The 27,400-nt window shown below is 47.3% G+C and overlaps 1 protein-coding gene and 1 long non-coding RNA gene across 3 annotated transcripts in view; one reads left to right on the plus strand and one right to left on the minus strand.

Moving 5' to 3' along the window:
- The window catches only part of LOC309530590 (hemoglobin subunit beta-like), a 75,585-nt gene extending 50,097 nt beyond the window's left edge, over positions 1 to 25,488 (minus strand). For both annotated transcript variants that reach the window (XM_082219663.1, XM_082219662.1), the window contains exon 1: positions 24,823 to 25,488. In XM_082219663.1, coding sequence (XP_082075789.1) covers positions 24,823 to 25,001 — 179 coding nt within the window. In that variant the 5' untranslated portion in view covers positions 25,002 to 25,488. The remainder of the gene's footprint in view (positions 1 to 24,822) is intronic.
- On the plus strand, positions 6,486 to 8,123 carry LOC309530673. The gene is made up of 3 exons (XR_014218834.1): positions 6,486 to 6,906; positions 7,114 to 7,289; positions 7,957 to 8,123. It is a non-coding gene; the product is annotated as an uncharacterized lncRNA (long non-coding RNA).
- Positions 25,489 to 27,400: the final 1,912 nt, after the last annotated feature.

The following is a 27,400-nucleotide window of genomic DNA, read 5'->3' on the forward strand; positions in this document are numbered from 1 at the left end:
AGTAATCCAGGAATTTGGTCAAGTGGCAGGTTTTAAATTGAACAAATTGAAAACCAAGGTTTTGGAGAAAAACTTAACACAGACAGAAAGAGAAGGGTTTCAGAATGAGACAGATCTAACAATAGTAAAGAAGGTAAAATACTTGGGGGTGAACATGACATCTATGAATGTAAATCTTTTTAAAGATAATTATGAAAAATGCTGGTCAGAGGTGAAAAAAGATTTGGAAATTTGGACGAACTTGAAGCTTTCCTTGCTGGGTCGAATCGCTGTTATTAAGATGAATGTATTGCCTAGAATGTTATTTTTATTCCAATCACTGCAAATCATTGATAAGATGGACTGTTTCAAGAAGTGGCAAAGAGATATATCTAGATTTGTCTGGCAGGGCAAAAAAGCCCAGAATAAAATTTAAAATTCTTACTGATGCTAAAGACAGAGGGGGGGGGGGTTACCCTGCCAGACTTAAAACTTTATTATGAGGACACAGCTTTCTGTTGGCTGAAAGAATGGCTACTTCTGGAAAATACAGATGTTTTGGATCTTGAAGGAAGTGATAATGTATTTGGGTGGCATGCATATCTTTGGTATGGCAAGGTTAAAGCTCATAAGGCATTTAGAAACCATATTGTCAGGAAATCACTGTTTAATGTCTGGATAAGGTACAAAGACTTTTTGGAGACCAAAACTCCAAGGTGGCTATCACCTATGGAGGCGAAAGCCTTGAAAAAACTCAACATGGAAGACAAATGGCCAAAATATTGGGAAATTCTAGAACAGGAGGGTGACAAACTGAAATTGCAGAGTTATGACAAGCTTAAGGAGAAGGTGCGGGACTGGCTACATTACTTTCAGATAAGAGAGGTCTATAACTTGGATTAAAAAAAATGGTTTCCAGGTGGAAAAATCAAAGTTGGAAACAGAACTGCTAGAACCCAATGTAAAGATACTTTCGAGAATGTATAACCTGCTGTTGAAATGGAATACTGAGGAAGAAACAGTAAAATCGGCAATGATAAAATGGGGACAAGACATAGGTCATAATATCATGTTTGCTGACTGGGAGAAGTTGTGGACCACCGGGATTAAATTTACGGCATGTAATGCCTTAAGAGAGAATATTATGAAAATGATGTATAGGTGGTACATGACCCCAGTCAAGCTTGCAAAAATATACCATTTGCCCGATAACAAATGTGGGAAATGCAAAGAGATTGAAGGTACATTCTTTCACCTTTGGTGGACGTGCCCAAGGATCAAGGCCTTCTGGGAAATGATATATAATGAACTGAAAAAGGTATTTAAATATACTTTCCTGAAGAAACCAGAAGCCTTCCTCCTGGGCATAGTGGACCAATCGGTGTTAAAGAAGGATAGAACTTTTTTTATGTACGCTACAGCAGCAGCAAGAATTCTCATCGCAAAGCATTGGAAGACACAAGATCTACCCACCTTGGAAGATTGGCAGATGCAACTAATGGACTATATGGAGATGGCGGAAATGACTGGCAGAATCTGAGACCAGGGAGAGGAAACCGTGGAGGAAGATTGGAAGAAATTTAAAATTTATTTGCAGAAATACTGTAAAATTTATGAATGTTAAGGACATTGAAATGAATCGCAGGGGCTTTAGCAACAAAGTAAAATGTAAGATTGGACTAACAACAGATAAATTAGTAAGATATGAATTTGCTGAATTAATTTTTTTAAAAAGGGATACAAGAACAGGAGACATGAGGAAGTCGGGAAAATAAGCTAATTGAAAATGAGAAATTAAGAAAGAGGGAATTTTTGTTTTTTGTTACTATATGTGTTTTTATCTTTTTTTCCTTCTTTTCCCTTTTTCCTTGATGTGTTTAATGTTTGTATTTTTGTATTGTATTGTTTTTTGCGATTTTGTATTTTTTTATGTCTATGTATGCTTGCCTATTGTGAAAACTTAATAAAATATTTATTTAAAAAATTGGTTAATTAAGATGAATTAAGTATAATAATAATAAGGTTAAAGCTGGGGACAAGAACTGGCTGAGCTAACTATTGGAATTGGAATACAAGAAGGGGAGGTGTGGGGAAGTCAGGGAAAGATGTTAAGAAAATAAAGATTTGAAATTATACTTGTTATTTGTGTTGTGTTTGTTTGTTTTTTGTGTGTTTGTTTAAAATTTGTGAAATTTTAATAAAAATGTATTAAAAAAACAAAAACATAAATACAGTAAAATATCACACATTAAGAACTTCCCTTTCCAGGGCTGCCTTCAGATGTCTTCTGAATGTCAGGTAGTTGTTTATTGCTTTGACATCTGATGGGAGGGCGTTCCACAGGGCGGGAGCCACTACCGAGAAGGCCCTCTGCCTGGTTCCCTGTAGCTTTGCTTTTCGCAGTGAGGGAACCGCCAGAAGGCCCTCGGCGCTGGACCTCAGTGTCTGGGCAGAATGATGGGGGTGGAGACGCTCCTTCAGGTATACTGGACCGAGGCCATTTAGGGCTTTAAAGGTCAACACCAACACTTTGAATTGTGCTCGGAAACGTACTGGGAGCCAATGTAGGTCTTTCAAGACCGGTGTTATATGGTCTCAGTGACCGCCCCCAGTCACCAGTCTAGCTGCCGCATTCTAGATTAGTTGTAGTTTCCGAGTCACCTTCAAAGGTATCCCCACGTAGAGCGCATTGCAGTAGTCCAAGCAGGAGATAACCAGAGCATGCACCACTCTGGCGAGACAGTCCGCGGGCAGGAAGGGTCTCATCCTACATACCAGATGGAGCTGGTAGACAGCTGCCCTGGACACAGATTTGACCTGTGCCTCCATGGACAGCTGTGAGTCCAAAATGACTCCCAGGCTGCACACCTGGTCCTTCAGGGGCACAGTTACCCCACTCAGGACCAGGGAGTCCTCCATACCTGCCCCCTCCTGTCCCCCAAAACAGTACTTCTGTCTTGTCAGGATTCAACCTCAATCTGTTAGCCGCCATCCATCCTCCAACCGCCTCCAGACACTCACACAGGACATTCACCGCCTTCACTGGTTCTGATTTAAAAGAGAGGTAGAACTGGGTATCATCCGCATACTGATGAACATCCAGCCCAAACCTCCTGATGATCTCTCCCAGCGGCCGCATGTAGATGTTGAAAAGCATGGGGGAGAGGACAGAACCCTGAGGCACCCCACAAGTGAGAGCCCAGGGTCTGAACACTCATCCCCCCCCCACCACTTTCTGAACACGGCCCAGGAGGAAGGAGCGGAACCACTGTATGACAGTGACCCAGCCCCTCAAGACGGCCCAGTAGGATACTATGGTTGGTGGTATCAAAGGCCGCTGAGAGATGCAGCAGAACTAGGAAACAGCTCTCACCTTTGTCCCCAGCCTGCCGGAAATAATCAACCAGTGCGACCAAGGTGACTTCTAAGGCTCTGTACTCAACATTCAGTGAAAGCACATGATTTCCCCCAAAGACTGATGGGAACTGTAGTTGACCCCCTCAAAGAGCCACAATACTTAACAAACTGCAGCTCCCGTGATTCAGCTGGAAGCTGAATCTCTTTCTTCAGTGCTGGAGATGGGACAATGTTCTCTCCTGCACCTGAAGGCAGCAAGCCAGCTTGGGGGTGGAAGGCTGTGTTTGTCCTACGTTGCCTCACCCCTGTGTCCTCCAGCCCAGCATCTGCCCCTGAAGCAGCCACCTCACTCCCAATGACAGGGGTGGCCCTGGGCAATCCTGGCCACATGCCCTGATCTGTACCAGGGCCCAAGAAAGCATTGCAAACAGGGTTGCAATCGCTTGAGGATAATTGAGCCCATTGAGGATAATTAATTGCACTTTTAGATGATGATTATTATTTCACCATTTATCAATTGGAATGTAGGACAGGACTCTGTCCCAGGGAGCTCACATTCAGGTTTGACAGCGTGGGGAGAGAACAGCAGAGGGAGAGTTGGAAGCGGCAGGGGTAGGAAGACAGGGAGGTTGGGGATGACAGTGGGGATGGGAAGCAGAGTCAGACCACATTCGGAAGACCTCTGGTTCCCCATCCCTGAACAAAAGCTTTGTTCGAAATATGGGCTTTGAAGCAGAACAGGCGTACAAAAGGGGGCAGGGGCAAAGAAAGAATTGAGGACTTCTAATGCGACCCAAAGTCATACAACCAGAAAAGCTGAGGTCACAAGCAGGCATTTCTCAGAAGAAAGATGATTCTGCGCCCCTTGAAATGTCCCCTGAATCAGTAAAGTTCAAGTTCAAGTTTTATTGCGGCCAAAGCCAGTGACACTAAACACCACAAGATCAGACAACAAGAAATCAGCAACAACCTCAGAAAAGAAAAAAGGTTACACAAGGGAACTTTGCAGTGTGCCATTCAACAGAAGAGATTTACGCTTGCTAATTACTAAAGTGCAAAATTTAGCCACCTCATATGATATTGAGCTTGAGGAATCTTCCAGGAGGTATTTTCGAAGAATTTCAGGGGAGGATTCCAAATAATATTGAAGGGGTATAAATTTTGATAGAAGCGGTAAAATAAGTTGAACTCGTTCTTCACTATAAAATTCGCAAAATAGAAGAATGTGTGTGACAGATTCTACCTTATTAGACATACAAGAGCAGAGACGCACATGCATTGGAACCCGCGTGAATTTGCCGTACAGCGCTGCTGAGGGCATTGTCTCAAAGCGGGCTCTAGAGAAAGCCCATCTATAGGCTTCGTTAGTGATGTTAGTTAAGTAAGGGGCAGCTGCAAAATTAGGCCAAGCTTTTAAACATCTATACATCTCCGGGAGTAGGGCACCTTCTTGTTGTAATTTGATATCATAAAGTCTCCGAGTGATAATAGCTTTTGCCTTGTTCAGAGTTCCAATAAAAAGATTTTCAGGGTTTAGGCCAATTTGTTTGATCTTGTTAGTTATTTGCATGAGCCAAGGAGGATAGGGAACTGCGGCCAGGAAGCAAGGTAATAGTCCCTTAGGATTGTAATGGATTTTCAGCCAGAGGGATATTGCTTGTTCCCAGACTTTTAATTCCACTCTGGGCAGTCCTGCCTCTTGCCTTAAGACTGCATTAGGTGTACACTTAGGGGTAGCAAATAATGATCTTAAGAATTTAGATTGTACTGTTTCAAGGGTCTTAAGGTTGGCAGAGGGGCTAATTTGAGAGCCATATAGAAGTTGGGCTAAAGATTTTGCCTGAAAGACTGTTAGGGCCATCGGGAAGAAGCCAGCTCCTTTCCTCCTGAATAATCTAAGGATAGCATTTGCACTTCTTTCTGCTGATATAGCTGATGTGGTCAAGTGTGTTGACAATTTGGCATTATAAGAGAAAGTAATGCCTAAGTATTGGAAGGTCTTAGTCTGTTCAATGGCGTTTCCCTTTACGCTCCAATTATCTTTCCTTTTTTTAATAAATATTTTATTAAGTTTTCACAATAGACAAGCATACATAGACAAAGAAAATACAAAATCACAAAAAACAATACAATACAAAAATACAAACATTAAACACATCAAAGAAAAAAGATAAAAACACATATAGTAACAAAAAACAAAAATTCCCTCTTTCTTAATTTCTCATTTTCAATTAGCTTATTTTCCCGACTTCCTCACGTCTCCCGTTCTTGTATCCCTTTTTAAAAATTAATTCAGCAAATTCATATCCTGTTAATTTATCTGTTGTTAGTCCGATCTTACATTTTACTTTGTTGCTAAAGCCCCTGCGGTTCATTTCAATATCCTTAACATTCATAAATTTTACAGTATTTCTGCAAATAAATTTTAAATTTCTTCCAATCTTCCCGCTCCAATTATCTGTCCTGAAGGAGCGGTTAAAATGTACAATTTTGGTTTTGGCAAAGTTAATTGTTAACAGTTCAGTGTTACATTGGTCACTAAACTTTCCTAAGGCACGTTTCAGACCCACTTTGGTTTGAGAGAGAAGAACAGCGTCATCCGCATACATTTACAGATAGGTAGCCGTGTTGGTCTGCCATAGTCAAAATAAAAAAATTCCTTCCAGTAGCACCTTAAAGAAAGCACACGAAAGCTCATACCAAGAACTAACTTAGTTGGTCTTTAAGGTGCTACTGGAAGGAATTTTTTTATCCGCATACATTAAAACTGGTACTTTTCTGCCGTCACAGGGGGGTGGGTTTCAATTTCACGGCAGCATGTGACCAGGGAGTTAACATAGATGTTAAATAGGAATGGGGCTAATAGGCATCCTTGTCTAACTCCTCTTTGGACTGGGATTTCTCTAGAGAAATCAGTAAAGGCAAATACACACATGGGATTCAGAAGTATCGCTGCTTCTGATGGTGGAGGGAGAGCAGAGCCAGCCAGACTAGGAGCCATTAGAGCTTCTCCTCCATGAATGTGTCTAGTCCGTCTTTCAGGCCACCCAGATTGACCTCTGATGGCAGGGCTTTCCACAGGGAGGGAGCCACTGCCAAAAAGGCCCTTTGCCTGGTACACTGTAGCTGAATCACCGGAGGAGGAGGACCTCATTGTCCAGGCCAAGCGATGGGGGTGGAGACGCTCCTTTGGGGCTGCCTTCAGATGTCTTCCAAAGCCTTTATACTTGCTTGTCTCCTTGGCACAGGGGTGGCATTACTCCATACCCTCCAGGATTTCTCAGAGGAAAATAGGCATGTCTTAAGGAAAATCACAGCATTCTTTGATCAAATCAGAAACCAGAAATGCTTCTGTAAACCCGGGAGGAGGAGCTTTGGCGCAGGGTATAAATGGCTCCAGCCCTGGAAGGAGCTCTAGCTCAACTCAGAAGGTTTTCTCCAGCAGCTGAGAAAAGATCCCAGCCCACAGCCAGCCATCATGGCAAACATTACGGCTGAAGAGAAGCAGCTCATCAACACTCGCTGGAGCAAAGGGGACGTGGCCGCCATTGGTGAGGATACCCTTGTCCGGTAAGGCCAGGCGCTGGTTGCCTCTCTAGGCAGGTTGGGTAGAAACTCCTCTTTCCACCTGGATAATAACCATCCATGCCTCTCTTTTTATCCTTCCTTCCTTCCTTCCTTCCTTCCTTCCTTCCTTCCTTCCTTCCTCCCTCCCTCCCTCCCTCCCTCCCTTCCTTCCTTCCTTCCTTCCTTCCTTCCTTCCTTCCTTCTCTTCAGCCTGCTGGTGGTCTACCCCTGGACCCAGAGATACTACAGTGGCACAGAGAACCCTCTCCAGCCCTCCCTCTCATTAGGATCCTCTCCATCCCTCTTTGCACGAGGTCAAGGAGGCTTTTCCCGATCTGCGTGAACTGCTCTGCGACAAGTTCCACGTGGACCCCCTCAACGTCAGGGTGAGGCTGCTCCCCCGCCCCAAGGGGCTGCCTGGGGGGGGGACTGGGGAGTGCCATGTGTTTGTGTGTGTGTGTGACTCTGGGTGGCTTACAGGACCTAAAACATTGAAAGACATTAGACATTTCCTGTTACAGGGTTTCATTCAGATTTCAGTTAGTTTTTCATTTCCTTGACATCTGGTGGGAGGGCATTCCACAGGGCGGGGGCCACAACCGAGAAGGCCCTCTGCCTGCTTCCCTGTAACCTCACCTCTCACAGTGAGGGAACTGCCGAAAGGGTCGCTTTCAAAGGTAGCCCCACATAGAGTGCATTGCAGTAGTCCAAGCGGGAGATAGCCAGAGCATGCACCACTCTGGCGAGACAAGCTGAGGGCGGGTGCGGTCTCATCCTGTGGACCAGATGGAGCTGCTACAAAGCTGCCCTGGACACAGAATTCACCTGCACTTCCATGGACATCTGTGAGTCCAAAATGACTTCCAGACTGTGCCCCTGATCCTTCAGGGGCACAGTTACCCCGTTTAGGACCAGGGAGTCCTCCACACCCGCCCGCCTCCTGTCCCCCCCAAAACACTACTTCTGTCTTGTCAGGATTCAGCCTCAGTCTGTTGAATCTGCTGAGGGATCTGCCCCCTGGCAGAAGGAGTCACTCCCTCTTTTCTCTTCCAGCTCCTGTCGAAGTCCTCATCACCCCCCCACCCCCTTTGGACAGGAATTCACCCCTGCTTGCCACCATGCCTTCCACAAGCTTTTCAGGGTGGTGACTCATGCGCTGGCCTGCCGGTCCCACTGAGACACCCCCAGGGAGAAGCGGCCTCCTCCTGCTGGTCTCACCTTCCAGCCCCCATGTGACGCTTGACCCTCTAATAAATCCTCCCTCTGCAATCTGACCTGGCTTCCTGTGTCTTCCTCTCCGTGACAGAGGGAGGGGACAGGCCTGGGGGTGGGGGGTTAGTTAGGGGTGTGTGGAAAGGGGGGGTCTTCTCTGTCACTCAAGAGGAATCATTCAGCACCAGTGGGGGGGTTTATGGCGCTATGGCATTTTGCCCCCACCCAAGCTGCAGTGCTTTTCAGAGCCAGAGACCCCTGCTGTGTCCCCAAATCTTTTATCCCCAAAGTTCCTGGCAAGGGTCCCCCCCCCGATGCTCCCAGGGCCCCCCCCCTGGTCTCATTGGTTGTCTCCCCACCCATTTCTTGGTATTTGCTCCAGTTCTGTTGCCCTCTCTGTTCTTGGGGGTGAGAGACTCAGAGGGGGATGTGGACCCTTCCCCTGCTCTGGATTCCATCCCTCTGAATAAGGGGTGGGGGTACCAACATGGCAACCCAGGGAGACCCCCAAGGGCCACTCCCCCCGCAATGCCCCTCCCTGCCTCTTTCCAGATGGGTGTCGGGGACAGAGCTGCCTCCGAATCGGCAGAGAGAGGGAGGAATTCATTTCGTTTTATCCATTTATTTGTTTATTAAATCTGGGGGTTCACAGGATGAAATTACGATATAAAAACACAAAACGCATAATCAAATAAAAACAAATACAACCCAATAAACTCCCCCGCCAACATATTTCACACCCATAATAACATCAAAGGAGTTTACCACCTTCATTGGAACATCAAACAAAGCGATCCAAAATAAAACGCCAGGGGGGCAGCGAACCCGGCAAGTCGCCCTTTGGGGGTCCCAGGCGGAGGTCTATGGGGGGAAAGGGGCTCCCCTAACCTTCCGAGGGTATCGAAAGGGCACGACCCGCGCTCGCCCGGTAATTTATTTTGGGGGGGGGGTTGTGATCCGGGATGGGCATCCCTGTCTGCCAGACGAAGCAGAGGCGAGGTTCTCCCCCCGTCCCAGGCTTGGAAGCAGCCGCTCCCCCTGTGGCTTTTGCCCTTCTGACTGCCAGCCAGGTGTCCTCGGGCGCAGAGCAAGCGCCTTCCTTGCGCCCTCAGGCCATGCGCTGGCCCAGAAAGGTGCCTGGCTCCTTCAGCAAAGGATTGCAAACTGTCCCCGAACAGCCCTGGCCAACTCCCGTGGGGAGGGCGGGGAACGGCTCTGAATGGGGACACAATTGGCAAGCGAAGAGTCACACGCCCCCTTCAAAGGGATCCTGATTTCTGCTGCAGGAGAAGAGCATCTGTGTGGAAAGAGGCTGATTTCTGCTTTCCTTGAACGGGGCAAGGAGGGGAGGGAATCTTTTAAGTTATGGGGCTTTTTCGGGATCTGCGTCATCTCCCTTCCCCTGAAGCAAGGAATGCAAAGATTTCGGGAGGAGCGGACTTTAAATTTGCCTCTTTGCGATGGATTAGTTTTAGAAGTCAGGACTTTGCCTTAAAGAAGATGGAGAGCCACAACCTTGAGGGACTTTTGAGGGATTTTGACACACACACCCCTTGGGACTTCCTCATGAGAAATAAAAGCAGTAAAGAAGAAAAGAGGGGTGACAACTGGATCAACTGTCTGCTAAGCAGGAAGATTTATGAGTTTAGGGGGGAGGAAGGAGAGGAGACCAGGATTTTGTGGAGATTACATCAGCCCACCTCCTTGGAGCCTGAAGGTGGAAATAAGAAGAGGGAAAGGGACAGGAGGGACCACATTGTGCAGCATCTTGACGGCTTCTGAGACACAAAAGAAGAGAAATGGATTCTGCATATTTATTAATCAGGTGGTTGTATGTAAAACTGAGGATTAAATTTGGTGGAATGTGAAGGGTGGGTGGCGCTGGGAGATTGGCAGTGTTTGCAGTGGGGTTGTATATTATATATTTATACAAAACACCCCTAGGGGTTTCATTTTCACCCTCTGCAGTCTGTGCTAGTGAGGCTGAGTTGCTGGTTATGGGGGCCGGGGGTCGGACAGCCGTCTCCAAGGCCAGGTAAGGGAGGAAGGTGTGAATGTTGTCTGGGAGGAAGCAGGGCCTAAGAAAGCATTGCAAAGAGAGTTTCAAAGGCTTGGCTCTTGAGGATAATTGAGCCCACTGAGGATAATTAAGTGCACTTTCAGATTATTATTATTATTATTATTATTATTATTATTATTATGGGTTTAACAATTGAGGGCCCTTGGAATTTAGGACAGGACTCTGCCCCAGGGAGCTTGCATTCAGGTTTCACAGCATGGGGAGAGAAAAGCAGAGGGAAAGTTGGAAGTTCTGTTGGAAATTCCTACTGCTCCCTCACAGAACTCCATTTCCCAAGGTTCCTTAAGACTGGGAATGAGAAAAGTCAGAGCCTTCTGGGTCAGGCCAAAGGGGACCCATCGAGTCCAGGACCCTCTTCTTCCAAAGGCCAACTATGGACCCCAATGGGCAAGCAGGATTGGAGCCCCAGAGCCTCTCCCTTGACGCCGTTTGTTGCAAGTGGGATTCAAAAGCATCGCTGCCTCTGATGGTGGAGGGAGAGCAGAGCCAGCCAGACTAGGAGCCATTAGAGCTTCTCCTCCATGAATCTGCCTAGTCCGTCTTTCAGGCCACCCAGGTTGACATCTGACGTCTTTCCACAGGGAGGGAGCCACTGCTAAGAAGGCCCTTTGCCTGGTACACTGTAACTGAATCACCGGAGGAGGAGGACCTCAGTGTCCAGGCCAAGCGATGGGGGTGGAGATGCTCCTTTGGGGCTGCCTTCAGATGTCTTCCAAAGCCTTTATACTTGCTTGTCTCCTTGGCACAGGGGTGGCATTACTCCGTACCCTCCAGGATTTCTCAGAGGAAAATAGGCATGTCTAAAGGAAAATCACAGCATTCTTTGATCAAATCAGAAACCAGGTCGGCTTCTGTAAACCCAGGAGGAGGAGCTTTGGCGCAGGGTATAAAAGGCTTCAGCCCTGGAAGAAGCTCCAGCTCAGCCCAGAATTTTTACTCCAGCAGCCGAGAGAAGCTCCCAGCCCACAGCCAGCCATCAGGGAAACCGTCATGATGACAGTCGACGTGCGCGCCATGGGTGGGGATAGGCTTGTCCGGTAAGGCCAGGCGCTGGTTGCCTCTCTAGGCAGGTTGGGCAGAAACTCCTCTTTCCACCTGGATAATAACCATCCATGCCTCCCTTTTTATCCTTCCTTCCTTCCTTCCTTCCTTCCTTCCTTCCTTCCTTCCTTCTCTTCAGCCTGTTCATCATCTACCAGGACCCATCGTTTTTTCTCTCAATTGGGGTGAGAGATCCTGCCCTCTCATTAGGAACCTCTCCATCCCTCTTTGCACAAGGTCAAGGAGGCTTTTTCCGAGCTGTGTGAACTGCTCTGCAACAAGCTCCACGTGGACCCCCTCAACGTCAGGGTGAGGCTGCTCCCCCACCCCAAGGGGATGTCGGGGGGGGACGACTGGGGAGTGCCATGAGTGTGTGTGTGTGTGTGTGTGTGTCACTCTGGGTGGCTTACAGGACCTAAAACATTGAAAGACATTAGACATTAAAAAATTCCTGATACAAGGTTGCATTCAGATTTCAGTTGTTCATTTCCTTGACATCTGGTGGGAGGGTGTTCCACGGCACGGGTTCCACAACCGAGAAGGCCCTTTGCCTGGTTCCCTGTAACCTCACCTCTCACAGTGAGGAAACCACCAAAAGGGTTGCTTTCAAAGGTAGTCCAAGCGGGAGATAACCAGAGCATGCACCACTTTGGCGAGACAAGCTGGGGGTGGGGTCTCATCCTGTGGACCAGATGGAGCTGGGAGACAGCTGTCCTGGACACAGAAATGACCTGTGCCTCCATGGACAGATGTGAGTCCAGAATGACTCCCAAGGTGCGCACCTGATCCTTCAGGGGGGCAGTTACCCCATTTAGGACCAGGGAGTCCCCCACACCGGCCTGCCTCCTGTCCCCCCAAAACAGTACTTTTGTCTTGTCAGGATTCAGCCTCAGTCTGTTGAATCTGCTGTGGGATCTGCCCTCTGGCAGAAGGAGTCACCCCCTCTTTTCTCTTCCAGCTCCTGTCGAAGTCCTCATCACCCACCCCCACCCCCTTTGGACAGGAATTCACCCCTGCTTACCACCATGCCTTCCACAAGCTTTTCAGGGTGGTGACTCATGCTCTGGCCTGCCGGTCCCACTGAGACACCCCCAGGGAGAAGCGGCCGCCTCCTGCTGGTCTCACCTTCCAGCCCCCATGTGACGCTTGACCCTCTAATAAATCCTCCCTCTGCAATCTGATCTGGCTTCCTGTGTCTCCTTCTCTGGGACGGAGGGAGGGGACAGGCCTGGGGGTGGGGGGTTAGTTGGGGGGGCGTGGAAAGAGGAATCATTAAGCACCAGTGGGGGGTTTTAGGGCGCTATGGCATTTTGTCCCTCCCAAAAAAGCTGCAGTGCTTTTCAGAGCCAGAGACCCCTGCTGTGTCCCCAAATCTTTTATCCCCAAAATTCCTGGCAAGGTCCCCCCCCATGCTCCCAGCCCCCCCCCGTCTCATTGGTTGTCTCCCCACCCATTTCTTGGTATTTGCTCCTGTTCTGTTGCCCTCTCTGTGATTCCTACTCTGGAGAAGTTGGGGGTGAGAGACTCAGAGGGGGATGCGGACCCTTCCCCTGCTCTGGATTCCATCCCTCTGAATAAGGGGTGGGGGTACCAACAGGGCCCCCCCAGGGAGACCCCCAAGAGCCACTCCCCCCCCGCAATGCCCCTCCCTGACTCTTTCCAGATGGGTGTCAGGGACGGAGGTGCCTCTTAATCGGCAGAGAGAGGGGGGAATTCATTTCCTTTCATTCATTTATTTGTTTATTAAATTGGGAGGTCCACAGGATGAAATTATGATATAAAAACACAAAACACATTGTTATGTGTTTCCTGCTTGGCAGGGGGTTGGACTCGATGGCCCTTGTGGTCTCTTCCAACTCTATGATTCTATGTACTGAGTTGAATAGGATCTGTTACGGCTAAAATCTGGGTGCGGGGTTACTCTGCCACCCAGCTCATCGGACTAAGTCCGTGGGTCCCTGCGGAAGAAAATGAGCTCAGCCGGACGCAGGAGCAAACTGCAGAAGATCCAAGTTTATTGCGCAACAGGTTCAAGGCGAGATTGAACAGCGAGAAAGGGGGTGACATGAACTTTTGAAATTTCCCTCCATGTCCCAGAATACAGTGCAAAATACCTCCCAGTTACATCACGAATACATTAAGGAAAGGTTGGGTTACACAGATTACATCATGAATACATTAAGGAGAGGTTGGGTTACACTGGATTAACATCATATGGAGGAGGGAGGGGTGAATATGCAGAGAGCTGGAGATATGCGCAGATAAGCACATCCTGAGAAGACAATGGTCCATGTACGCATAGTCTGTCACCTGGCATTGCCCGAGGAAAGGTTTGGCAGAGTGATTTTGACAGGATTACTTGAGAGATTATGGAGGACAGGGGAGGGGTGATGGAGTCCTAGAGAAATTGAGCAAATATATTGTAGTGAAGAAGACATGCCCCCCCCTTCCGTAACAGTCCCCCATTCGGAGATAGATTTGCATTAAAGTTCTGTAAGAACTTGCAAATCTTTTCTCCGCACCCTAAATCTCGGTGAATGTAGGTTTTCCCTGTGAGTGGGAATACGCTCTAATGGAAAGGAGGTGGGTTGAGCAGGGCAGCAAAAGAGGGAGCAACACGGACGAATACAATGTACACGCGTGTTATATATATGCGCTAAATAATAACTTGGTATCTACCGTACCAGATGTGTGGGTTTATGCAAACCTGAAAGGGACTTGCAAGCCATGCCTCTTACGGTCATTTGCAAGTATAGCAGTGCAGATAGCTGGATATAGGGTATTATATAAAAGAACATCTGTTGTATTTTGTTACTAAATTACTTGTGGCACCCTAGCTCTTGGGAGAAACATTTTCAATAGTGGTTTATGCTTTACATTTAGCAGGAAGGTCTACTACTGACTGAAAAAAATGCAGTTTGCTTCCCCCCCCCCGCCATTTTTGTGTTCTCAGGTGTCAAGGTAGCTCTTCTGTGGTCTCACACTGACATAGTGCTACAGCAACACATCCTGTCTGTTGAATCCCCTCGGGGCTTTCATTTAACCATGTTGCCTAGCATTCACCATAGCTGGCACAGGTTTGGGCATCTCGTGAGGGAGAGGTCTTCGCCTTGGCCTTTAGCTATGGGATTTTTTATTATAGGCTGTGGTCATGAGAAGTTGCTCACTTGCACTTAAAGGACCAAAAGGCTAATTGCAGCCTGGATACACTTGCCCAATTCAAACTGAGTCCAATTTGAATTTATCTTGCCCCATGGTTCTCAACTCTTCAAACCAATCTGTTAAAAGAAAACCATTCTTAACAAGGGCAGTTGTCCAAATAAGTCAATTTAAGTCTATAAGGAATCATTCCTGCTAAACCAAAGCATATCCACCTTCATGTTTCTTAGAAGCTTCTCCTTGGTAAAGCAAGTTTTAGCACATTTTTAAAATGGGTAGGGAAGGTTGGCATAGTGCCAGGTGGGACAACGAATTGTGGTTATCTAAACATTGGACTACACAATAGTGTGAGCTATTAGAAAGTATAAAATGCATGAGAATTCTCCACTGGTGTGTAAGGAATAAGACATTAAACATAAAAACAGTTACACACAATAAATTGCCCCCCTTTGTGGAAATCACACTGTCAGACACATTTCAACATTCTTACATAATAACACATAATACAAAACAAAATAATTAAATATCTGTTGCATATCTTGACACCATTGTGATCTTTTACGTATGTATCTTTTGAATCTTGGAGCAGAGGCTTGAGGTTCAAGTGAAAAAATGTCCTTGCAATTCAACTCCTCCCCCATTTGTCAGCCCCCCCCCCCGTCAGTCTATATCATTTTAAAGAGATAGCTGTGGCCACTTTGAAAACTCTGGTGTTGCAGGTCTTGTGATAGCGAAGAACTGAGTTGAGGGGTTGTTGAGGGGTTGTTGCTGCTTTTCATCATTGCACATCTGTAGAAGTGATATCCTGTAAGGGGCAGGGTTTTGGGGTGACTTAAAAACAGTTAGACAAGGAAGGGGCAAAAGGCAAAAAGGATGTCCTCCAGTTTCCATGGGAAGCTGCCAATAATAACAATCTTAGTGGATTAAACATTTTATTCATTATCATTATTGGACTATTTTGATTGTTGTTAGCCGCCCTGAGCCCAGCTTCGGCTGGGGAGGGCAGGATAGAAATAAAATTTACTATTTAGTATTATTTATTATCACATTTCCATATAATTACTGTTATTATCTGCTAAGTTTGTTTGCTTTCCTTCACTTAGTTTTTGTTGTTGTTGTTCTTTTCATATTATAAAATAAAAATTACTCCACATGTATAGAAAGAGAACTGAAAAAATACAAAGGTTAAAAAAATACAAAAGAAAGCAAAAAATTAGATTACCAGTCAGATGAAAACAAACTTGACACAAGGACATCAGATTTAGAAAAGAATTATTATTAAATATATTATCAAAACCACTAGACTGAAAAAATGGGAAAACAATGGGGAAAAACTTAAAATTCACCATGTGCTATCTGATAAAAGAACTTCATGAAACTGACTTTCAACATGTGATGAACATGTCCCCAAAGTAAAACACAAACACACAAAATGAGCTATGAGGAGCCAAAAATAAATAAATACTAAGACACACAATTAATAAGTAACCTGAAGTAATCTGTTTTGGCATTCTAACATCCCAAATGAAAATAAAAGTGTTTCTTGATGTGACATCAGCTGTAATGTTAATAGTGGAATACTGGGAAATGAGTTAATACCAAGAAAATGAATGGCAATTTAAAGTTGTGCAAGTACCTTGCACTAGCCAAAATGACAGAATTAAGAAATGCTCAGGCAAAAGGTAAACAAATACCATTCCACAAACAATGTTTGGTTGTGCTTCGATTAATTTCATATATATAATGGAAGAACTGATAAAACGAACTTAATAAAGGAAAACAGATTATTTGTAACCTAAAAATAATGTCAAAGCCACAAAGAGATAGAAGGAAATCAACTAATATAGCAGGGATTCAGACTTGTTTTGCTGAACAGAAAGAAAGTGACTGTTTGGCTTTAAGGGAAGAAAGACAAAAGGAAAACAAATGCAATTACTTTTTATAGAGTATTTAAATCACTGTTTGCATCCCCTCAGAAAGGACACTCTGTTAAAAGGGAAAATTATTTCATGTGAGAGGTCTGTCAGGAAATGCTGTTCCTAAAATGCATAGGCATATACACATACACACACACACACACAAGAAAACTGTTATAAAATTTAAATCCCATGGGGGGGGGAAACTACTCAAGAGAGGAACTCACAGTGGGAGTGCTTTGATATTTACCTGTGAAAAGAATTTGGCATGTCCAGTACTTAACTCTATTGTCTTAAGTAGCCCTGGAGCAAAACACATTAAGGATGATTTCGCTCAATGGTTCCAAGTTTTACATAAGGAAATTTGTATAGGTTTCACACTCTCCAAACCTTCTCTCTCCCCCCTCCTTTCTCTCTCTCTCTCTCTCTCTTTTTAAGCTGATCTAGCCTCTGTGCATGTGCAGAGTTCATGTCTCAGCAAACCTTTTATACCATTGAAAATGTTGCATCCTTTGGCTCAATTAGAATAAGGAAGGGAAAGGTAAGGAGTAGATTTTAAAAATAGGGTTAGATTTTAAAACAACAAAAAAGAGAAACTCAGCAATTTAAGTATTCACCAAAGCTAGCAATTTCAGCCCAAGCAACAGGAGTGCTTCCTTTTTGTACAGGAAAGGACTATCATTATTGGTCATTTTATCTGGTCATTCGCGGAACAATCAACCGCTCTCTTATTTATGAGTAAAATGGCCAGAGAGTTAGAATTCATAGGATTTTTTATTTTTTTTTTATTTTTTAACATTCTCAGCCTTACCATCTGCAGACAAATTTTACTGCCCTTTATTTACAGGATGGATGGTCAAGGCTAATTCTACTTGATTATATGAATTTTTATGTGCTTAAACTTTTAATGGACTTTTAAGTTTGATTTTTTTTAAAAAAAATAATAGACAAAATGATGAACACTGTAATCACTTAAATGCTTGATATTACCAGTTGGGCTTCACCTCTCACCTTTTAAAACTAAAGAGCATAGCTAGGTTGAATTTCAACTCCATCACGTCACCAGAATTTAAGAAGTACCCTCCAATGCTTGCAGACACATGTCCTTCCACACAGCCACAAATCGGGAGAGTTGAAAGGGGACCCTGGGCTCATCTAGTCCAACCCTCCAAAATATAGGGTTCACAGCAAGATTTTGCAGCAAGATTTGTACTACCAAAGAGGCATACACATTTAAGTAGAGATTTACAGCTGGGAAAGGAAACATCTATGCTCCTATCATGTACTAAGGAAGAGGAAAATAAAAGTACATAACTTTACACAGAACCCTTTTTGCAGATCTTGAGATAGTTTGAGTGAGTTTGAAATGATATTTAGGGAAGATTGAAGTGAACAGTTTTCGTAAGATAGGGAGAGGATCTCTTATAAAGCACAGTTAAAGCAGCCCTAGATTTGATTTTTTTTTTTAAGGGAATACACGAGTGTTGCCCCCCTCCCCTCTTTGCAGTTTCCTTTAAAGGAAGCTTACTCGGGAGTAAATTTACCTGGCACAGAAGTAAGAAGGGGGAAAGCAACTGAAAGAGGCAGAGTGAAACAAGGGGGAGGGGGGGCATTTTCCAACAAAAGAGGCCATGAAGTCTTATAGAGACTGATATCAGGAGCCTTACAATAACTCTTCTGTCCAACCAAATCAAAGTTAAAACTGGATTCAAATATTTTTCTTAGAATGAACACCATACTTTTATAGGCATATGCTTAATGAAGTACATACACTGCATTTTAGCTTGAGAGAGCAGTTGGCTCAACTAGGCTTTTGCAGCAGAAACATTAGGTTATCAGCACCTTCCAAAATAAGACTGTAGACTCACAATCTCAAAAGTTGGGGCAAAGCAAGAGGTGGGGTAAACATTTGCACACTTCATTCTCAATTTTTGTCTTATTTAGGACTGCTAAGATCCAGCATGGCTTCCTTAGATTTAAATTTTGAAGCAAGCTTGCAGTTTAAACTATGCACACTTAAGAAAGGCAGTCTGCCAGAGACAGAAGGAACAGACAACACACATAACAGACAACATGTAAACATACATCTTCTCATATATGTATTAACAGACAACACACATAACAGACAACATGTAAACATATATATTCTCATCCTTTAGTTGGTTATTGCAAGGAGATGGGCCACTACCTTTGGCTTCATTAAGTGAAATTAGTAGGAAGGTCCCACATGGTTTTATGAGCCTCCTTGCCTCTTCAAACACACCACCAGGTAATCAGACTGGTAGGGCTCACAACGCTTGGTTGACTGGGTACCCCTTTATAGATGCATGCGTTGCTGTTGTTGCTTTTTTGCTTTTTCCTTTTTTTGGGGGGGGGTGTCTGGGATAGAGAAGGGGGAAAGAGAGGGGTTGATTAGGATTGGTATGTCTAGGGGTTTGGTACGCTTAGTACAGGGACGTATAGTAAAGAGGAGAAGGGGCTTCTAGTTGCCTGGCAACTTCCTTAGTGGGTTTTAGAGAGCTCTAGCTATCCGGTTCCTTGCGTTCCATTTCCTATTTCCTTATTTCCTTATTTCCTATAACCTGGGGTCTCTTTCCACTCTGCCGGTCCTGCCCAATTCCTCATGGGCTATCCCTCCTGGCAACCTCCTACCTATCGTCACATCTCAGGAAAAGGGGCCCTACTGGACGCCCGCGCCATGCGGTGCCAGATCGGGTGGTCCCTGGATAGAATTTCGAACTGAAAATCCCCCTTGCTTTTGGAAGCGGGCTCACGCACGATACACGTGTTACGTGGCACCGACCAGTGCGGCTGGGATTGGGATAGAAAGCCAGACCCCTTCCTGCCCCCTCCGTAAGGGCGCTCGGGAAGTTCGGAAAGAGAGCTCCAACCCCTTGCTTTCAACTGGGATGCCCGTTGCGGAAAGTCGGCTGTCTTTCCAAGCCGGGTCTCACCGTCTTACTTTCGGACTCCCAATTGGTGCGGCTGGCTGGAGATTTTAAGGAAAAGAGATAGAGCTCAGAACCCCCCTTTCGGGTTGAGCAGCGGTCCACGGTCTCTCTCACTAACCAGACCAAGAGAAAGGCAAGAAGGAGCGATAGAGAGGAGGGCAGAGAATTCAGTTGCCAGGAGACTTCCACCCCCTTCCCACCAGTGCACTGGATTTTCCTTTTTCCTTATACTCACGCGTCTTCTATGATGATCCCGGGATCGATGAATAAGCCGGCTGGATCCCTCTTTTGCTCCCCGGCTGAACTCCTAGGGCTTTCGATTACCGCCCAGAAGATGGCTGGGGGTCCAAAAGGATCTTCCCAGGCAAAATGGCCTGGAGCCGGCTGAAGATTTCGGGGCCCCCAGTCAGCAGCTCGGGAGAACCGCAAGCCCCACGTTGGGCAGCCAACTGTTACGGCTAAAATCTGGGTGCGGGGTTACTCTGCCACCCAGCTCATCGGACTAAGTCCGTGGGTCCCTGCGGAAGAAAATGAGCTCAGCCGGACGCAGGAGCAAACTGCAGAAGATCCAAGTTTATTGCGCAACAGGTTCAAGGCGAGATTGAACAGCGAGAAAGGGGGTGACATGAACTTTTGAAATTTCCCTCCATGTCCCAGAATACAGTGCAAAATACCTCCCAGTTACATCACGAATACATTAAGGAAAGGTTGGGTTACACAGATTACATCATGAATACATTAAGGAGAGGTTGGGTTACACTGGATTAACATATGGAGGAGGGAGGGGGGAATATGCAGAGCTGGAGATATGCGCAGATAAGCACATCCTGAGAAGACAATGGTCCATGTACGCATAGTCTGTCACCTGGCATTGCCCGAGGAAAGGTTTGGCAGAGTGATTTTGACAGGATTACTTGAGAGATTATGGAGGACAGGGGAGGGGTGATGGAGTCCTAGAGAAATTGAGCAAATATATTGTAGTGAAGAAGACATTGCCCCCCCCTTCCGTAACAGATCCAAACTGCAGCAGTCTGATTGGTCCTAGAACAATGCAGCAGTATGATTGGTTGGCAGGAACCACCCAATCATGCTCCAGATAGAAGTGAATCCACAACCTGATTGGCTTACAGTAGAATTCTGGAATTAGCCAATCATGTGCAGCCCATTGTGTAAATAATGTATATAAAGCAGATACTGTGAGGGGACTTTCATTCATTCCTCCTCACCACTATGAGCTGAATAAAGAGCATGAAATCACTTTGCGACTCTGAGTATATTTCACACATAATAATAATAATAATAATAATAATAATAATAATTTATTATTTATACCCCGCCCATCTGGCTGGGCCTCCCCAGCCACTCTGGGCGGCTTCCATAAAACCCAACAATACAGTAAAATATCACACGTTAAAAACTTCCCTGAACAGGGCTGCCTTAAGATGTCTTCTGGTCAGGTAGTTGTTTATTGCTTTGACATCTGCTGGAAGGGCGTTCCACAGGGCGGGCGCCACCACCGAGAAGGCCCTCTGCCTGGTTCCCTGTAGCTTTGCTTCTCGCAATGAGGGAACCGCCAGAATGCCCTCGGCGCTGAACCTCAGCGTCCGGGCAGACTGATGGGGGTGGAGACGCTCATTCAGGTATACTGGACCGAGGCCGTTTAGGGCTTTAAAGGTCAGCACTAACACTTTGAATTGTGCTCGGAAACGTACTGGGAGCCAATGTAGGTCTTTCAAGACCGGTGTTATATGGTCTCGGTGGCCGCCCCCAGTCACCAGTCTAGCTGCCGCATTCTGGATTAGTTGTAGTTTCCGAGTCACCTTCAAAGGTAGCCCCACGTAGAGTGCATTGCAGTAGTCCAAGCGAGAGATAACCAGAGCATGCACCACTCTAGCGAGACAGTCCGCAGGCAGATAGGGTCTCAGCCTGTACAGCAGATGGAGCTGGTAGACAGCCGCCCTGGACACAAAATTGACCTGTGCCTCCATGGACAGCTGTGAGTCCAAAATGACTCCCAGGCTGTGCACCTGGTCCTTCAGGGGCACAGTTACCCCATTCAGGACCAGGGAATCTGCCACACCTGCCCGCCTCCTGTCCCCCCAAAACAGTACTTCTGTCTTGTCAGGATTCAACCTCAATCTGTTAGCCGCCATCCATCCTCCAACCGCCTCCAGACACTCACGCAGGACCTTCACCGCCTTCACTGGTTCTGCTTTGAAAGAGAGGTAGAGCTGGGTATCATCCGCATACTGATGAACACCCAGCCCAAACCTCCTGATGACCTCTCCCAGCGGCTGCATGTAAATGTTGAAAAGCATGGGGGAGAGGACAGAACCCTGAGGCACCCCACAAGTGAGAGCCCAGGGGTCTGAACACTCCCCCCACACCACTTTCTGAACACGGCCCAGGAGGAAGGAGCGGAACCACTGTATAACAGTGCCCCCAGCTCCCAGCCCCTCAAGATGGTCCAGAAGGATGCTATGGTCGATGGTATCAAACGCCGCTGAGAGATCCAGCAGAACTAGGAAACAGCTCTCACCTTTGTCCCGCCGGAGATCATCAACCAGTGCGACCAAGGGAATTTCAGTCCCATGATGAGGCCTGAATCCCGACTGGAAGGGATCCAAATGGTCCGCTTCTTCCAGGCGTGCCTAGAGTTGTTCGGCAACCACTCGCTCAATCACCTTGCCCAGGAATGGAAGATTTGAGACTGGGCGATAGTTGGCCATCGTGGCCGCATCTAAAGATGGTTTTTTAAGAAGCGGTTTAATAACCTCTTTCAGTGGGTCTGGGAAGGCTCCCTCACGGAGGGAAGCATTCACCACCCCACGAAGCCCATCGCCCAATCCTTCCCGGCTAGCTTTTATAAGCCAGGATGGGCAAGGATCCAGGAGACAGGTGGTTGGTTTCACTCGTCCAAGCAGCCTGTCCACATCCTCGGAGGTAACAGATTGGAATTGATCCCACACAATTTGACTAGACAGAACTCTAGCACTCTCCCACCCCGGTCCTGCTCCCGCGGTGGAGTCTACTTCTTCCCGAATCTGAGCGATTTTATCTGCAAAAAACTTTGCAAAATCATTGCAGGAGAACATGTGGCCCGTACTGGTCCCCGATGTTGCAGGTGGTTCCGCTAAATTGTGAACCACCTGAAAAAGTCTCCTGCTGCTGTTTTCTGCAGATGCAATAGAGGCAGTGAAGAAATTCTTCTTCGCCGTCCCTATCGCCACTTGGTAGGCTCGACGTTGAGCTCTAACCTGTGTCTGGTCAGATTCGGAATGAGTTATCCGCCACTGGCGCTCTAGCCGTCTCAGCGATTGTTTCAATGCCCTCAGATCCGTGGAAAACCACGGGGCTGTCCGGGCTCCATGCAATCGGAGAGGGCGCTTCGGAGCCAAACAGTCAATAGCCCTGGTTAACTCCACATTCCAGCGGGCCACCAGGGAATCAGCTGAAAGGCCATGAACATGGGATAAAGCATCCCCTACCACTCTCTGGAAACCATTTGGATCCATTAAGTGGCGGGGGCGGACGATCCGAATTGGTCCCACCTCCCTGCAGAGGGGAAGGGTCGCGGAGAAGTCCAGTTGCACCAGGAAGTGGTCTGACAATGGCACTTCTTTCGTTTCGCTTTTACTTAGTGTCAGATCACCAACATCCCTAGAGGTAAACACCAGGTCCAAGGCATGTCCACGGCTATGGGTTGGGCCAGACTTATTCAGGGACAGCCCCATGGAGGCCATGCTTTCCACGAAGTCCCGAGCGGCCCCTTGTAAGGTCGTGTCGGCATGGATGTTAAAATCCCCTAGGACGATCAAGCTAGGTGTCTCCAGGAGAACATCTGCCACGACCTGAAGCAGCTCGGGCAGGGAATCCTTGGTGCAGCGGGGAGGTCGGTACACCAAAAGGAATCCTGTACTGCCCCTATTGCCCAACTTCCAGAACATGCACTCAGAAAACTGGGTCTTCCCAATAGGACGCCTGGTGCAAACTAATGACTTCCTAAAAATCACAGCAACCCCCCCTCCCCGCCCACATGACCTGGGTTGCTGTGCGTAAGAGAAACCTGGTGGACAAGCAGCGGCAAGGACAGGCCCATCTGCTTCATCCAACCAAGTCTCTGTCATACATGTCAAATCAAATCCTCCATCCATGATCAAGTTATGGATGGCAGTGGTCTTATGAATCATTGACCTGGCATTGCACAGCAGCACCTTCAGGTCATGTGGGTATCCCTTGCTGATTCTAGTATCCATCCGGTCAGGACCAGACCCGGAGGCAGGGATAGTCCTCAGACAACGACTAAACCTGCCTCCTCTGTAATGACATGGTCTGGTCTTAGCGTAACTCCTCCTCCTATCCGTGATCACTGAGATCAGTTGACCCAGTGCACCCCCCCCCCCTGTGGAACATGCCCCAGCCATTTTGTGGGCTGGGGCCCACTCCCCGGCAGCCCTGACCCCTCCCCCTAAGAACAAAATAACACCTTAAACAAACAAACAAAACCAATAAATCAAATAAAACATAATCAAATAAAAACAAATATCATCCAATAAACACCCCCGCCTACATATTTCACACCCATAATAGCATCAAAAGAATTTACCACCTTCATTGGAACATCAAACAAAGCGATCCAAAATAAAACACCGGGGGGGGGGGGACAGCGAACCTGGCAAGTCGCCCATTGGGGGTCCCAGGTGGAGGTCTATGGGGGTATGGGGCAGGTCTCCCCTAACCTTCCGAGGGTATCGAAAGGGCACGACCCGCGCTCGTCCGGTAATTTATTTTGGGGGGGGGGTTGTGAGCCGGGATGGAAAACCCTGTCTCCCAGAGGAAGCAGAGGCGAGGTTCTCCCCCCGTCCCAGGCTTGGAAGCAGCCGCTCCCCCTGTGGCTTTTGTCCTTCGGACTGCCAGCCAGGTGTCCTCGGGCACAGAACAAGCGCCTTCCTTGCGCCCTCAGGCCATTCGCTGGCCCAGAAAGCTGCCTGGCTCCTTCAGCAAAGGATTTCAACCCTCGCTGGGTCCAGGAATGAGAAGGGACTCGCTCCAGCATCCTACTGGCTAAGCCACCCACCCCAAACTCAAAACAATATTTCAGAATAAGATATTACATTCACAGCAGCAGCAGAAGACCTCCTGCTGGTCTTTCCACCCACCGGGAGGGGTGGGGCCCATTCCTACCAGGCCCCATGTGACACTTGACCCTCTAATAAATCCTCCCTCTGCAATGAGAGCCTGGTTTCCTGTGTCCTTTTCCCTGGGACGGAGGGAGGGGACAGGCCTGGGGGTTGGGGAAAACGTCTCAAGTTAGTTGGGGGGCTAGGAAAGGGGGGGCAGGGGAGCAGCCTCACCGCTGACGGGGTCCACGTGGAGCAGCGTCGAGGTCTATTGATTGTGAAGGGGAAGACGATCAGCACGCTGGAAGGAAGGAAGGAAGGAAGGAAGGAAGGAAGGAAGGAAGGAAGGAGAAAGGTAGAGGCACGGATGGTTATTATCCAGGTGGAAAGAGGAGCTCCTGCCCAACCTGCCTAGAGAGGCAACCAGCGCCTGGCCTTACCGGACAAGGATATCCCCACCAATGGCGGCCATGTTGACTTTGCTGCAGGCCGTGTTGATGAGCTGCTTCTCCTTTGCGGTCCAGTGCACAATGATGGCTGGCTGTGGGCTGGGAGCTTCTCTCGGCTGCTGGAGAAAACCTTCTGGGCTGAGCTGGAGCTTCTTCCAGGGCTGGATCATTTTATACCCTGCGCCAAAGCTCCTCCTCCAGGATTTAAAGAAGCTTCCTTGCTTCTGATTTGACCAAATAATGTCCTGCTTTTCCTTAGGACATCCCTATTTCATCTGAGAAAGCCTGAAGGGTATGGAGTAATTGTGAGAATATAGTTCCATTCCACCTTAAAAGGGTCAGGCATGACTGTTGTGTATCACATGCCTGTGTACGTCCAGCACATTCTGCTGGGAACCTCTGTTGTATGTTGCCTTTGTGTTCCTGCTGTTTTGCCGGAGACGAAGGGATGCAGACATGTTTTCCTGTGTTCCTGAACAATGCTGAATAAATGCTGTAAATAATGCTTACATCTGCCTCTGTCCACCTCATCTGCTGTGTGATGATTTACACACTCGGCTGAGAGAGCGGGCACGAGTCTCTAAGCGTATCTGAGGCTCCTGTCGCTGGCTGACTGATGCTGCTCCACGGGAGACCGGTGATCGTCCGGAGCAAGCTGGGGGCCTGCCTGATGCTGTGTTTCCCCGGCAGTATCCCAACAGTGATGCCGCTCCAGAGCCAAGGAGACAAGCAACTATACAACTTTTGTAAGACACCTGAAGGCAGCCCTGGATAGGGAAGTCCCAAAGGAGCGTCTCTACCCACATCACTCGGCCTGGACACTGAGGTCCTCCTCCTCCGGTGCTTCAGCTACAGGGTACCAGGCAAAGGGCCTTCTTGGCAGTGGCTCCCTCCCTCTGGAAAGACGTCAGATGTCAACCTGGGTGGCCTGAAAGACGGACTAGAAAGATTCATGGGGGAAAAGCTCTAATAATAATAATAATAATAATAATAATAATAATAATAATAATAATAAATTTTATTTATATCCCGCCCTCCCCAGCCGAAGCCGGGCTCAGGGCGGCTAACAACAATAAAAAAGTACAAAAGTACAGCACAAACAACACTCTAAAATCATTCATTATAAAATTAATTAATTCAAGCCACTGGCAACCATTGGGCCGGAGCTCCGCGAAGATTGTCAAGGGAGGGAGTCAGGCTGTGCCCTGGCCAAAGGCCTGGTGGAACAGCTCTGTCTTGCAGGCCCTGCGGAAAGATGTCAAGTCCCGCAGGGCCCTGGTCTCTTGTGACAGAGTGTTCCACCAGATCGGAGCCACGGCCGAAAAAGCCATAATGGCTCCTAGTCTGGCTGGCTCTGCTCTCCCTCCACCATCAGAGGCAGCGATGCTTCTGAATCTCACTTGAGGAAACGGCGTCAAGGGAGAGGCTCTGGGGCTCCAATCCTGCTTGCCCATTGGGGTCCATAGTTGGCCATTGGGAGAAGAGGGTCCTGGACTCGATGGGTCTCCTTTGGCCTGACCCAGAAGGCTCTGACTTTTCTCATTCCCAATCTGAAGGAACCTTGGGAAATGGAGTTCTGCGAGGGAGCACTAGGAATTTCCAAGAGAACTTCCAACTTTCCCTCTGCTTTTCTCTCCCCATGCTGTGAAACCTGAATGTGAGCTCCCTGGGGCAGAGTCCTGTCCTATGTTCCAAGGGCCCTCAATTGATAAATAGTGAAGTAATAATCATCATCTGTAAGTGCAATTAATTATCCTTAATTGACTCAATTATCCTCAAGAGATAAGCCATTGAAACTCTGGCCCCCATAACCAGCAACTCAGCCCCACTAGCGCGGACTGCAGAGGGTGAACATGAAACCCCTAGGGGTTGTTTGTATAAATATATAATATACAGCCCCACTGCAAACACTGCCAATCTCCCAGTGCCACCCACCCTTCACATTCCACCAAATTTAATCCTCAGTTTTACATACAACCAGCTCATTAAGAAATATGCAGAATCCATTTCTCTTCTTTTGCGTCTCAGAAGCCGTCAAGATGCTGCACAATGTGGTCCCTCCTGTCCCTTTCCCTCTTCTTGTTTCCACCTTCAGGCTCCAAGGAGGTGGGCTGATGTAATCTCCACAAACTCCTGGTCTCCTCTCCTTCCTCCCCCCTGAACTCATAAATCTTCCTGCTTCACAGACAGTCGACCCAGTTGTCACCCCTCTTTTCTTCTTTACTGCTTTTATTTCTCAGGGGGAAGTCCCAAGGGGGGGGGTCAAAATCCCTCAAAAGTCCCTCAAGGTTGTGGCTCTCCATCTTCTTTCAGGCAAAGTCCTGACTTCTAAAACTAATCCATCGCAAAGAGGCAAATTTAAAGTCCGCTCCTCCCGAAATCTTTGCATTCCTTGCTTCAGGGGAAGGGAGATGACGCAGACCCCGAAAAAGCCCCATAACTTAAAAGATTCCCTCCCCTCCTTGCCCCGTTCAAGCAAAGCAGAAATCAGCCTCTTTCCACACAGATGCTCTTCTCCTGCAGCAGAAATCAGGATCCCTTTGAAGGGGGCGTGTGCCTCTTCGCTTGC

The sequence above is a fragment of the Podarcis vaucheri genome (assembly GCF_965113315.1).
Source record: "Podarcis vaucheri genome assembly, chromosome: 4".
Taxonomy (NCBI): domain Eukaryota; kingdom Metazoa; phylum Chordata; class Lepidosauria; order Squamata; family Lacertidae; genus Podarcis; species Podarcis vaucheri.